The sequence below is a fragment of the Hipposideros armiger genome, unplaced genomic scaffold, assembly GCF_001890085.2.
Source record: "Hipposideros armiger isolate ML-2016 unplaced genomic scaffold, ASM189008v1 scaffold_31, whole genome shotgun sequence".
NCBI classification, from domain to species: Eukaryota; Metazoa; Chordata; class Mammalia; order Chiroptera; family Hipposideridae; genus Hipposideros; species Hipposideros armiger.
Window position 1 is genome coordinate 1,216,528 of NW_017731381.1, and position 13,108 is coordinate 1,229,635.

The 13,108-nt window shown below is 45.0% G+C and overlaps 1 protein-coding gene across 1 annotated transcript in view; it reads left to right on the forward strand.

Moving 5' to 3' along the window:
* The window catches only part of TOP1 (DNA topoisomerase I), a 104,133-nt gene extending 93,306 nt beyond the window's left edge, over positions 1-10,827 (forward strand). Inside the window, exons 12-19 of the mRNA XM_019636901.1 lie at positions 511-654; positions 1,680-1,865; positions 2,960-3,028; positions 3,709-3,823; positions 4,942-5,069; positions 8,073-8,167; positions 8,389-8,538; positions 9,538-10,827. Of these exons, the coding sequence (XP_019492446.1) occupies positions 511-654; positions 1,680-1,865; positions 2,960-3,028; positions 3,709-3,823; positions 4,942-5,069; positions 8,073-8,167; positions 8,389-8,538; positions 9,538-9,640 (990 nt within the window). The 3' untranslated portion in view covers positions 9,641-10,827. The remainder of the gene's footprint in view (positions 1-510; positions 655-1,679; positions 1,866-2,959; positions 3,029-3,708; positions 3,824-4,941; positions 5,070-8,072; positions 8,168-8,388; positions 8,539-9,537) is intronic.
* The last annotated feature ends 2,281 nt before the right edge of the window (positions 10,828-13,108 follow it).

The following is a 13,108-nucleotide window of genomic DNA, read 5'->3' on the forward strand; positions in this document are numbered from 1 at the left end:
GGGCAGTGTCACTGGCCCTCACATGTGGGATCCGAACCGGGGCCCTCTGGCATCCCAAGCGAGTTCTTAACCATCGCGCCACTCGGCCGGCCCTGGTTCTGCTTTCTTGACAGTTCCTTCCGTCAGTCTGTAAATGGTTGTCTTGAATTTAATGAAATTCAGTCCTAGCAGAAAACTGCTGTTGGGTCACAGATTCAGCAGTAAAGCTGTGATGGGGATGTTTATACCCTTTGTGTTGACAGAGTCAGTTTTTGGGACATGCCATGTGGGCTTTTCCCAAGAACATAAACATTTTACAGAATGAAACATAAACATTTTACAGAATGGCAGTGGAAACGGGACAGCATGAGTTCTCATCAAATTAAATGCCCTAAAATTTCTCTTCAGTACTCTATCTTCCTTAAGCTCAAGTTCCTTCTCTTTGGTTCTGAGCTCTAAACTTGGATATTCAAAGTCTGACTTTACCCCACCATCCCTAAGCAGTCCACCTTTGGGGTTGGGTCTTTGCAGGGTGAGAAAGACTGGCAGAAATACGAGACTGCTCGGAGGCTGAAGAAGTGTGTGGACAAGATCCGGAACCAGTATCGAGAAGACTGGAAGTCTAAAGAGATGAAAGTCCGGCAGAGAGCTGTAGCCCTATACTTCATCGACAAGGTGAGTGACCTCCTGTCTCATCGCCTAATGTGTACAGCTTAACAGAGATGTAGGCATTTACTCCCCCGGGACCCCACACTAAGGACTGGAGAGGCGGTGACTGCTCGACACGCATGGTCCTGCTCACCCAGTCTCTGTCCCAGTAAGGAAGATAGAAGTGGAGAGAGAGGCATTTGATGTCTGCTGCTGTCTGAATACAGTCTACCTGATAGGATTTGCATGAATCTGAATGCGCCGGAAATACTATGACATTCTTATTTCTAAAAAGGTGGTTGTACCCCTTAAATAAATCGGTTAAGTGATCTGCTGAAGTATCGCAACTACAGTTTGAAAGACAGTGTTCTGGAGATGAGTTTCTCAGTACTCTTTAGAACAGCCGGTTCTCAACCTTCCTCATGCCGCGACCCCTTAATACAGTTCCTCATGTTGTGGTGACCCCCAACCATAAAATTATTTTCGTGGCTACTCTATAACTGTAATTTTGCTACTGTTCTGAATCGTAATGTAAGTATCTTTTTGTTTTCCGATGGTCTTAGGCAACCCCTGTGAAAGGGTTGTTCGACCCCCAAAGGGGTCGCGACCCACAGGTTGAGAACCGCTGCTTTAGAAGAACAAGATTTCGGGTTTTGGGGGTTTTTTTTCCCCACCAATATTGCATTGCTCGTATTTTAGCACAAATTCTGAATTGTCTCAAAAATTCAACAAAATTAAGAAACGAGCTTTTTGAGTCTGATTGCCCAGACTAGAAATACCCCTTCAGTTGCTGCTTTGTGTTTTAAAATGTCCTTCCTCTCCTCCATCCCCGTGTGAGAGGACAGAGTAGAAAAGCTTGGATTTGTAGTCTAGTACCCCCTGGACTCTCCACACTTCATTTAATAGGAAAGGCAATAATGCAGAGTCCGGAATTCCCAGGCCTTGCAGACTAATGCCCTGTCCCCAAAGAGAACTGCGTTGCCCAGAGATCTGTGAGGGTCAAGCTTCTTCATGCTCATCCTTTTCTCTCTCTTTCTGCCCTCCCCGGACAGCTTGCTCTGAGAGCAGGCAACGAGAAGGAGGAAGGAGAAACAGCGGACACCGTGGGCTGCTGCTCGCTTCGTGTGGAGCACATCAATCTGTACCCAGAGCTGGACGGCCAGGAGTATGTGGTGGAGTTTGACTTCCTTGGGAAAGACTCGATCAGATATTATAACAAAGTCCCTGTTGAGAAACGAGTAAGTTAATGGGGTCTGTTATTGATTGATTGATTGATTGATTGATTGATTTCATTCAACAACCATTTGTTGAGTGCTTTTTATGTGTTTGATGCTTTGTTGGTCACTAGAAAAAAATAACTTGAAAGAAAGGGGAGAGGTATTGTTTGGTGTCCTGTGTACCTCCTTTTAGTCCATGCCCCCCCCCCACCCCCCGGCCCTTGTGCTCCCTTCCTGAAATGGTGGGCCATGTCCCATAGCAGTATTCAACACAGTATGCTGAGAGAGGTTGGCCCTCACAACAAACTCAACATAAGATTCAACCCACCACCTTATTGTAATGATTTAACCATGTTATCCCAGTCATGTAATTTGTTACTTTGTAGCTTTGCTCAACCTCAGCTGATTGAGCGGAAAGGTAGCTGTTTGGTCCTTAGCTCTCTGAGCCTGTAGTTACAGAGTGCTGCAGCCCCAAGGTTCCCCCCACCCCAAAGTATTGGGCTTAAGCCAAGGGGTCCCCAGTAACCCAACCCTTCAGCAGTCTGATGTTGAGTCAGTACAGGTTTTTCTGGCTGTGGAAATGCTCCAGATTAAACAAAGCTAAAGAGACCTGACAATTAAATGAAATACTTCAGGTTGGATTCCACACTGGGGAAGTAAAAAAACATCATTAGGTCAACTGACAAAATTGGAATATGGACAGTAGATTAGATAAAAGTAGGTATTGATATAAATTTATGAAGCCGGTAAGAACCATGTGTATGTAAGGGACTATCTATCTTATGTAAGCACCCACAAATTGTTCAGAGCAAACATTTAATACGTATGCACACACATATATATATATATATATATATACATATAATAGAAGGAGTGAACAGACATGCACGCTGCACAAATGGTAAATGAGGTAAATGTTAATAGTAGAGGAATCTGGTAAAGGATACAGGTGTCTCTTGTGCTTTGTGTTTTCTGTGTGTGTGTGTGTGTGTGTGTGTGTGTGTGTGTGTGTGTGCGCGCACGCGAGCGCATGCGCGGATTTTTTAAACTTGCAAGTATTTCCACAGTCAAGGTTTTAAAAATAGTAATAATTAGGCTGTGCTTATTTCTTTTAGGTTTTTAAGAACTTACAACTATTTATGGAGAACAAACAGCCTGAGGATGATCTTTTTGACAGACTCAATGTGAGTGGACAAAGTGCACTGGGTTGAAGAGGGCTGAGCCAGAGCCTCACAAGCTCCCAAAGGAGAGGTTTGCCTGAGGGTGACTTGGGCTCTCCCTTCAGCCTGGCCTGTGGCGTCCTGTACACTCTTCCTCCCTCGGGGCACACAGTGAATCTGTGGCCAAAGCCCTGAGTCGAGGTAGACAGACCTTGCCACTTAGCCTCCTGCAGAGCCCTGCCCTGGCTGGATGCCAGCCACCTCTACCAGGCACCCGAGACCTGTCCTTGTTAGCTCAGGGAAGATTTTAACAGGGAAAGACAAATTTGCTTTATTGGCCTGCTTAAAATTGAAGTACAGTAATACCTTAGTTTGCAAGCATAATTTGTTCTGGAAACAAACTACTCGTATTGCAAGAAATCACTCGTTTACCATGTTAATATGAATTAGAAATGTTTGCTTGTCCTGCAGAACACTCACAAACCAAGTCACTCGCAATCCAAGGTTTTACTGTACTTCTTAAGGAGGTGTCATGCAACCCTATATCCTGGAATTCTCTTCCCTGGTTTCCTAACTTCCCTCTGGCAGAGCAGTAAACTTGTCAGGGTTGTGATCACACTGGCATTCATGTCCTAGTGCTTGCCAGAAGGGGCAGGGTGGTGTGGCTTTTACCTAAATGCTCTTTGTTGCTTTGTCTCATCCAGACTGCTATTTTAAATAAGCATCTTCAGGATCTCATGGAGGGTTTGACAGCCAAGGTGTTCCGTACATACAATGCCTCCATCACGCTACAACAGCAGCTAAAAGAACTCACAGCCCGTAAGTACTGCTCGGCCAGCCAGGGCCACAGCCTACAGATGCTGTCCGGTGTCCTTGCTCAGCTGAGTCCTAGATCTGTTCCACTGTCTCTCCTTAACACTGATTGGAAATTTTTTCCCTCCTTACCCCCTGATAGAGAGCTAAGGTTTAGTTTGTATAGACGTAAGATCAGAGCTGTTTCCCCCATTCTTACCCCAGCTTCTAGATTCGATTTGGAACACTGACAGAGGCTTTCTCTCTGTTCTGAAAATGCCTTCATTTCGTGTTTTATATGTATGTTATTTAAAAGCTCACAGAGTAAAGACATAGTGCTGTGATGTTCTGTTAAATCAGAGAGAGTAAGGTTGTCATGGTTACTAAAAAATACAGGAGCAAATCCTTTCTTTGAGGTTTCTGTCTTTTTTTTTCTCCCTTTAAGAGTAGTTAGTGTTCTCCTAAAAACTAGCTACGAAGGTATCACCAAGATCCAAAAGGTTTTTTTCCTGGAGTCAAGTCAGTGCTAAATTCCCACTGTTCTCTATAAATAGGTCAAATGGCTTTAGAATATGGTGGGTATGTTGAGCGTCAGTGTTTTAGGATGGGATCAAGTGATACAAGTGCCTTTCCGTCTAGCCGCAGCCATCCAGGGGTCTTAAAAGGTTCCGTTAAATGATTTCCAGAAAACATGTAGCAACCTCGTGAAACCTCTTGAGACCTAAATCCTTTCCACACAGAAATCTTAAACTATGTATTTTGTGTGTAGACGTTTAACTAGAGGAATAGATGTTTTAAACTTTAAAAAAAAAAAAAAAGACACAAGTAAAAATATTCCTTGGTTAACACTTTTTAAAAACAAAAAATACACTGTCTTGAGGTTTTAAATTGTGAAACTTATAGCCCCTTTGTGATACCCTCTTTTTCTGTCCCAATTCTCTATTTTCTTTAGTTTTCGTTGTGTGGGTAGATGGGGGAAGTGGGTACTGTTGACTCAGATTTTGAACTTGTGGCTTGGGGAAACTCGAATTGATCATCTGAGTGAGATGAGGGCCAGTAAAATAATGAGGATACTGGGGTAGGCACATTGTGTATTCTCTCATTACACAAACAGACTCTTAACTGTCATGTTTCTTTCTTTACAGCGGATGAGAACATCCCAGCAAAGATCCTATCTTATAACCGTGCCAACCGAGCTGTTGCAATTCTTTGTAACCATCAGAGGGCACCACCAAAAACTTTTGAGAAGTCCATGATGAATTTGCAATCTAAGGTATCTTGGATTTGGGTGGTGGGGGTAGCGCAGTGAAGGGAACCATGTATGCTGTGGGCAGATACTCTGAAAACGAGAAGAATTTATAACCCAGCCTTCTGAGCTGGATATCAGAAGGCCAGTTCCGGGTCTGTTCTGAAAGAAAGGTCTATGCTAAAGATAAACAAATGGAACTATGACAGTGGTTCTCCCTGATCAAGATACTAAATATCAGGCACTAAATCTAAATGTTCAGGAGGTTTTCATTCTGTGGACTGAAGTTCTACATTGGCCACTTCCCATTTCGAAAAGCTGATTTGATGTACCCTCCTTGAAACATTGCTAGTTGTTGTCTTCATTATACATTAGGAAAGTGGATATAAAGAGAATCTTCACAGTTGCTTGCCACAGCCCACAAATACAGCTATTTCCAAATTAGATTGTTTCAAATTGAAAAGATGAGGAAATAATGATATTTAATTCCCCCAAATCCTAGCACAACTATTTTCACTTTTACACATTCCACATGAATCATATTTTTATAAAGCTCATCATCAAACATCTGTTGAATACTGACTGTGTGCTGGAGTTGCTGCCCTAGAGGGAGAGACCGACGTGCAAACAAGTCGATGCTGTTGCTCTTCCCTGTGCCTCTCCTCCCTCTGACTCTGCCTGGCACTGAGCTTTTAAGCCACGAGGCACTTAAACATTTGGTGATGGTCGTTTTTATGGGAGCAATGGCTACGGAACCAGTCCCCTTTAATGTACTAACCCACATTGAGAATTTGCAGGTACTTCATTACAGAACAGACACACAGCGTTAAAACGGAAAGCAGTTATCTTCAAATACACTTACCAAATGTATTTTAAAGTATGATATAGTAATAAATGTTCTTCCTTATTAACTTACCGTAAGATCTGAAGGTGGGTCTAATAACCTCTGTAAATTGCAAGGTAGTAATAAATATAAATGATACTTCAAGATTTCTGCAACAGTTATAATATGACATGGAAACATCCGTACTATCTGTTGGTGATAAAATCATAGGTACTTCTGACACTACTGTGGCTTGTTGCCCACATTCATAACTGAAGGAGAAATGATAAATTTCAACTAGAGGGTAATGAAAGTACAAATGCGAATCTTTCCCACCCACACTCACGGAATTCTGTACTTGGACACCTGAAGTTTAAAAACTGTGTAAAGTGAGGCTACATGCACAAGCTCGGGCCTGTGTTGAAATTTTGTTCTGTTAAAGTTTCTTCAACATAAATACCCAGGAGTAGAACATCTGGGTAAAAAAACACACATACCCTATAATTCCTGCTCCAGATGCCAGCTGGCTTTCCTGAAGGGATGCACACGTCCACAGTAAATGCAGAGATGCCCACAGAGCTCTCAAATCCTTGGGCCATGTGGTTGGCGGCAGAGAGCCCTACAGACCGCCCCTCCTGGCAGGTCCCATTGCCGCCACTCTGTTAAATGGCGGCCACCTGTTGTGGTGCACTCCTCTCATGTTGTTCTAAGCCAGAAATAAAAGTGTGAATATTCAGGTGGTGGTTGCCTAATTCAGGAGACCCCTCCCTGGAGCATGAGGAGGTCTTTTGTCGACCTCACTCTGGAACCACTGTTGGAGCAGCCCAGCCTGCCTGCCAGCCGAGCCCTCCAAGCCCAGGAACCCTCTCCTGTGTGCCCACAAAGCAAACACACGCCCGTGTTTGCCAAGTGAATCAATGGAGCCTTTGATGCTTTGAGAGAATTTGACATAGCCTGCCAATTTAGCATTCGCAGAAATGGTTAAAAGATTGTGGTTTGTTGTATTTCTAGCCTAAGAAGAATCTGGCTAGTGGTGTCTGTGATGCTTTTGTGTATAGAATCGGTTCCTTCAGCTTGCCTTTGGACAACATAGATGTTGGAAGTAAGCCATTCGTAGTAAAAGCATTTAATGATTGTCTCACAATGGCAGCCTCTGTTTCCAATCTTGGGCTGTGCATGTGTCTAACAGACAATTCTAGGCTCCAAGCAACAGCCCGGTACTTGTGAGTCAGGCATGTATTTACTCTGCAGAGGTCCCCATGACCTCACCACTTAGCAAGGTGCTAGCCGGCCCGGCTGCTCCTGCCCTCCAGCAGCGTGAGCTCACTGGTTTGGACCCTAGTTCCCTGGTGGTGCCTGCTGCTGTCCGTAAGCAGGCACTAAGAAGGACTTAGGTTCTAGCAAGCAAGAAAGGCTGGAACTGCCCTTGTCTCTTTCTTTATAGACTGGAACTCCATGAGATTTATTTGGAAAAAGAGCTTCACAGCTAAAAATGTTTCCAAACCTCTATTTTTGAGGATAACTACTTTAATTTTCTTCCCATCTCAGCTCCCTCTCCTTTTGAGAACAACGCCAAAGCCAGGCCATGCCATGTGTTGGCTTGGAACAGACTGACTTTCTAATTGCTATTTTTTAGTCCCTTGGATATTTTCTTCTGTGCATCCTTTTCTCTTAAGCTGTCACCCTCTTCCCAGAGTGCTGGCAGACTCCGAGGAGTGAGCTGGGCTCAGTAGATGCAAGGATCCTGTCTCAGCTAGCTTCATAAAGAGTGTCTTTTGCAGTATTCTTGGAATGAAGGTTACAGCCTGGCTCAGTTTCCATTTGATAGACAGCTCTCATTTGTAGCCCTCTTCCCAGGTGTCTAAGGCCAGAGTGATCTGTGAAAGATTAGCACCCACTTGCCCAGTCCCAGCGGGTTGTTTTCCCTGAGCATCTGGATTAATGGGGCCTTGGTTCACTGCCTATAGAACATTCTTTCTTGATGGGTCATGGAAGAACATAAATGGCCAAATAGCTGAATTCAACTGTTACTGTGCATCTACCCTGCTTTCATGAAGCCAGCCCTGGTGTTTTTACCCTGCAAATGGCCTAGAGAGACGGCCTACGTGGCGGAACAATGTCTAGGCTTCACCTTCTCTGATGTAGCCCTTCTTTTCTTCTCTCTGGGCTTTTATTCCTAAAGCTTATTAATGTTTTTCCTCACCCAGATTGATGCCAAGAAGGAACAGCTAGCAGATGCCCGGAGAGACCTGAAAAGTGCTAAAGCTGATGCCAAGGTCATGAAGGATGCAAAGACCAAGAAGTATGTGCCTGGTGGTGTGTAAAGCTGGGGGTCGGTAGAGAGAAAAAAGCATGTGTAGGGCCCCTGGGGCCCCAGCTTTCTTAGGCTTTCTGAGTGATGTCTCTTAGAAATCTCTGTACTTAGGGCTTTTCTGCTTTTCCTGCCCCCTAAGTGGCAGGGTGGGGTTGCAGTGCTCTTGTCCAGAGGCCAGGCCTGCTTCTTGATAATATCCATTGTCCCAGGGTGGTAGAGTCAAAGAAGAAGGCTGTGCAGAGACTGGAGGAGCAGTTGATGAAGCTCGAAGTTCAGGCCACAGACCGAGAAGAGAATAAACAAATTGCTTTGGGAACCTCCAAACTCAATTATCTGGACCCAAGGATTTCAGTGGCTTGGTAAGCAATGAGCCCTTTGCTGCTGGCTTGAGAAGGGTGGTAGGGGCTGTGAGAACACTGTCAGCCTTCCCAGGCCGTTCCTGCACCGCACACTTTCAGTCTTTGGGAAACCTCTGCCAGAATCCTGTGCATGCTATGCTGCAGATGCATTGGAACATCCTGGGTGGTCCTGAATTCTCAGTGCTATTACACTGCCTTCGCGTGTGTTGATGTTTGTTTTTAAAAAGGCAGGTGCAGTCCCCATTCCCCATCCCTTTGGAACTTTAGGACAAGAGTGAAAACTTAGCCCGTATTGAAGGAAAAGTATAAGAGTCCCTCACTTTAACAAAGCTTTCCAATGAAATTTTTTACAAGTGAAGAAACGTAGGAACAAGGAGAAAAAACAAAAATGAGAACACAAATCTAAGCAACCCACACAAAGAGTTAGAGGGACCTTTTAACCAAGGCAGACAACTTCTCTATTGTTTGCTCACTCCCCGTCCCCCCCCATTCATGAATTAATATCCAAAATAAGTGGCCTTTTTGAAGATGCTTATTAGTTACCTTGAGTTGCTGAGTTCTGAGCTTAGGTGGACGAAGCATCCCGAACCATCTCTGGCACCTGCTCCTCTGGGCCAAGGTTTCCACCCCACTCTTGTTCCCTGTCTACTCTTTTTGCTGTTTGGTGCTAGAGGATTGATTAGTTTGAAAGGCACTATGGACTCTGGAGCCAGACTGCTTGGGTTGGTTTCAGCTCCATGCTCACTAGCTGCATGAGAACGTAAGCAAATTAATTACTTAACTGCTCTGTCTTCGTTTTTTCATCTTTTTCATTTGTACCTCTTAGTAGCACCTACTTTAGAGGTCACTGTCAAGATTAAATGAGTTGAGCACATGAATGAATTCTCATTCTCACCAGATGGGAGTGAAGGAGAAGGCAGCACATCCAAGCCCCTGCCCTAGGTCTGGGCCATTGCTCCCCGAGACACTAAATCCCCCTTCTCTCTCTTTTGTTTGCAGGTGCAAGAAATGGGGGGTCCCAATTGAGAAAATTTACAACAAAACCCAGCGAGAGAAGTTTGCCTGGGCCATCGACATGGCTGACGAGGACTATGAGTTCTAGCCAGCCTGGAGGGGCAGCGTTCGGTGAAAAGGAACAGTGTGGTTTGCAGAAGATGGATAAACTGTGAGCCTCGCTTGCCCTCACACCTGAGGGAGAGAGGCGGCAAGTCTTAACAAACCAACATCTTTGAGAAAAGATAAACCTGAAGATATTATAAGGGAGAGCTGAGCCAGTTGTCCTATGGACAACTTATTTAAAAATATTTCAGATATCAAAATTCTAGCTGTATGATTTGTTTTGAATTTTGTTTTTATTTTCAAGAGGGCAAGTGGATGGGAATTTGTCAGAGATCTGCCAGGCAAATTCACTGTTTCACTGAAGCATTTGGATTCTCTTAGCTACTGTATATGAAGTCCGATTATATTGGTGCGTTTTTACAGTTAGGGTTTTGCAATAACTTCTATATTTTAATAGAAATGAATCCCTAAACTCCCTTCCCTCTCCCCCATTTCAGGAATTAAAAATTAAGTAGAACAAAAACCCAGCGCACCTGTTAGAGTTGTCACTATCTATTGTCATGGGAACCAGTTTTCATTAAACTTGAAGCAGTTGTGACATCGGCAGTGTTTTGGTTCAGACACCTATTCACAGAAAAGCATGATGGGAAAATATTTCCTGACTTGAGTGTTCCTTTTTAAATGTGAATTTTTATTTCTTTTTAATTATTTTAAAATATTTAAACCTTTTTCTTGATCTTAAAGATCGTGTAGATTGGGGTTGGGGAGGGATGCGGGGTGAGTGAGTCTAAGAATAATGAAATAATCAGTGACTGAAGCCATTTTCCCATCATCCTTTGTTCTGAGCATTCTCTGTACCCTTTCAGATATCCATCTCTTTCATTTTAAAACCCAGTCTTTCACTTGAAAGATTTTATTGTATAAAAAGTTCCACAGGTCAATAAATTTAGACGAAAATGAGTATTTGGTCCAAAAAAGAAAAAATAATCAAGATTTTAGGGCTTTTATTTTTTTCTTTTGTAATTGTGTACAAAATGGGGGGAAAAACATAAAAAGCAGAATTTTAATGTGAAAACATTTTTTGCTATAATCATTAGTTTTAGAGGCAATGTTAGTTTAGTGTGTGTGCAGAGTCCATTTCCCACATCTTTCCTCAAGTATCTTCTATTTTTATCATGAATTCCCTTTTAATCAACTGTAGGTTATTTAAAATAAATTCCTACAACCTAACAGAATCTTAGCGTCTGTCTCTTTGTTCCCCAGGGCCCCAGGCTCCGGGGCTGGGACTCGTGTGGGATGTGGTCTGGCTGCTCAGGTCGGCAAGAGTGGCTCCTCCCCAGGAGCCCAGGCTGGGCCTGGAAGGGGCTGCGTCTGTCCTGCTGCTGTGGGCGTGAGTCAGAGGGGAGCCAAAGTCCACATCCTTAGATAAAGGCAGGCCCAGGAAGTGAGGAGGGTGCAGAAAATCAAGAACAGATGGGGGTACGGGAACTGTGTTAGAAGCCTAGTGTGGGTGATGGTTAGGCAGCAAGTATATTTGGGAGGCAGAGTTCGGGAGTGCTTTCCATGTGTGCCAGCCAGACGCAGTAGGGAGCGCCTTTGGGTTTGCTTATGCAGCTAAGCTTAAGTCAGGATGGCAGAAATTCAGGGTACTAAATCAGTTAGCTGGGTCCCAGAAACCCTCTCATTGATTGGTTGGCTGAAAGAGGGCGTGGTCTGTGACCACTTCCCAGGGCTCTGGTACCCAGGCTGGCCTGGGTTCCTACAAAATTTGTTCTTTCCTCATCAAGGTTACAGCCAAATCTGGGATTCAGGTGAAGGGTGAGGTCTCCCGGTAAATAGGGCAGGAAGGCCAGAGTGGTCAGCCATTGGTCACTTAGCCGTACGTCCTCCAGCTTGTTAGCATGTGCAGGTATATTCTGGAAGGAGAGCCATCGCCTGGAGGGTCTCTGAACTCCCTGGGGTTGGGAGCTGGGCTGGTGCTGCGCCCCCTGCAGATGGTCCTGGGGAGTCCTTGACAGCCTTCGTTTCATTGGCCAGTGAGGGAGGTAGCATTCACCCCAAGGAGTAAAGGAGGTTATGTAGCCATCGTTGCTTTGGAGCAAGAGATCTTTGAATTCTGTGGTGGTGTAGCTAGACCACTGAGTGTGAGGAATAGCAACAAAGAGGCCCTTCCATTGCCCAATCGCTAAGCTTTATGGCTGGTGGGTGAGTGACGAGAAAGTGGACCTCAGGTTTGGGATTTAAGCAGGATTTGCCACAACTAGGGGACAAACCTTGGTCCACAACTAGAAATCAGGGACAGGAGGCCTTGTAGGCAGAACATTTTATTAACAAGCAGGAACTTGTGTCTACTGTTTCCAGCAAGGATCTTCCTACAAGTCTGAGGGCAGGTGCAGGGCAACTAGATGTTGGTCAAGCAAGAGTGTTGTGAAGGGCATCCTGGATGGTGGCGGCAGGCCTCGGAGAGGAAACCAGAGAATGGGAAGCTGACCTGCCCAGGGGGCATGAGGGGAGAGGCCGGACAGGTAGGTGAGGGCCAGATAGGAAGGGCCCTGAAGGATGCTTGAGCGTGGAGTCAGGACCCACCCCCTTGCCTATTCATCCAATAGGACGGTTCCCTTCCAGTCATGTCCAGGAGCTGAGGCCAGATGTGCAGGGGCTGAATAACTCTCCTGTCAGGCCTTTCTATGATGCGTGAGTCCCACTGTGGGCAAAGGGAGACAGCGCCAGACATCCGGATGCTTTCTTGGCTCCTCTCCCGCAGCCCGCAACAACTGGTCAGCAGGGCTCGTCCGTTCTACCTGTTAAATCTGCCTCAGGCCTTGGCCACATTTAAAACATGAAGAAAGAAAACAACTCCCAGCCCTTCCCAGCCACCACCCCCTCCCTTTCCATTTCACAAACGAGCACCTGGAATGAGTCACTGACACCACCCGGTCATTCCCCCACGCACTGCAACTGGCTTCTGTGGCATCTTGCCCACAATTGCCCCTCTGTTCTGACCACATTGCAGCAATGAGGGCGTGACCAAACCAGGAAATGGGCTTTGCATTCTGCATCCTACTCAAGCTCTTTTTGGCTCTGGGTACGTGACCACTCCTCTCCCTGACAGCTCTATGGGAGTCTATTTTACATGTTAAAAATCCACCCATTTCAAGCATATGATAAATTTCAGTAACTACTGAGTGGTGCAGCCATCACCATAAATCAGTTAATAGAACATCATCTGCCCAGTAAGATTTCCTCATTAACTTACAAGTTAATCCCCATCCCCACCTCCAGCCTTCACTAGACTCTCACTTAAACGAAATCATACGGTATGAGGTGTGAAAAAAATATGGTGAATGTTTAAAGTTTTATTGGCATTAATCCCCCTCAAAATACTCCCCCTCGCTTCGAACACACCCCACCGTTCTTGCCACTTTCTGAAGCAGTGCTGGAAGTCCTCTTTCGTGAGTGTCTTTAGTTGTGCTGTTGTGGCTGCCTCGATGTCCTGTATCATTTTGACTTT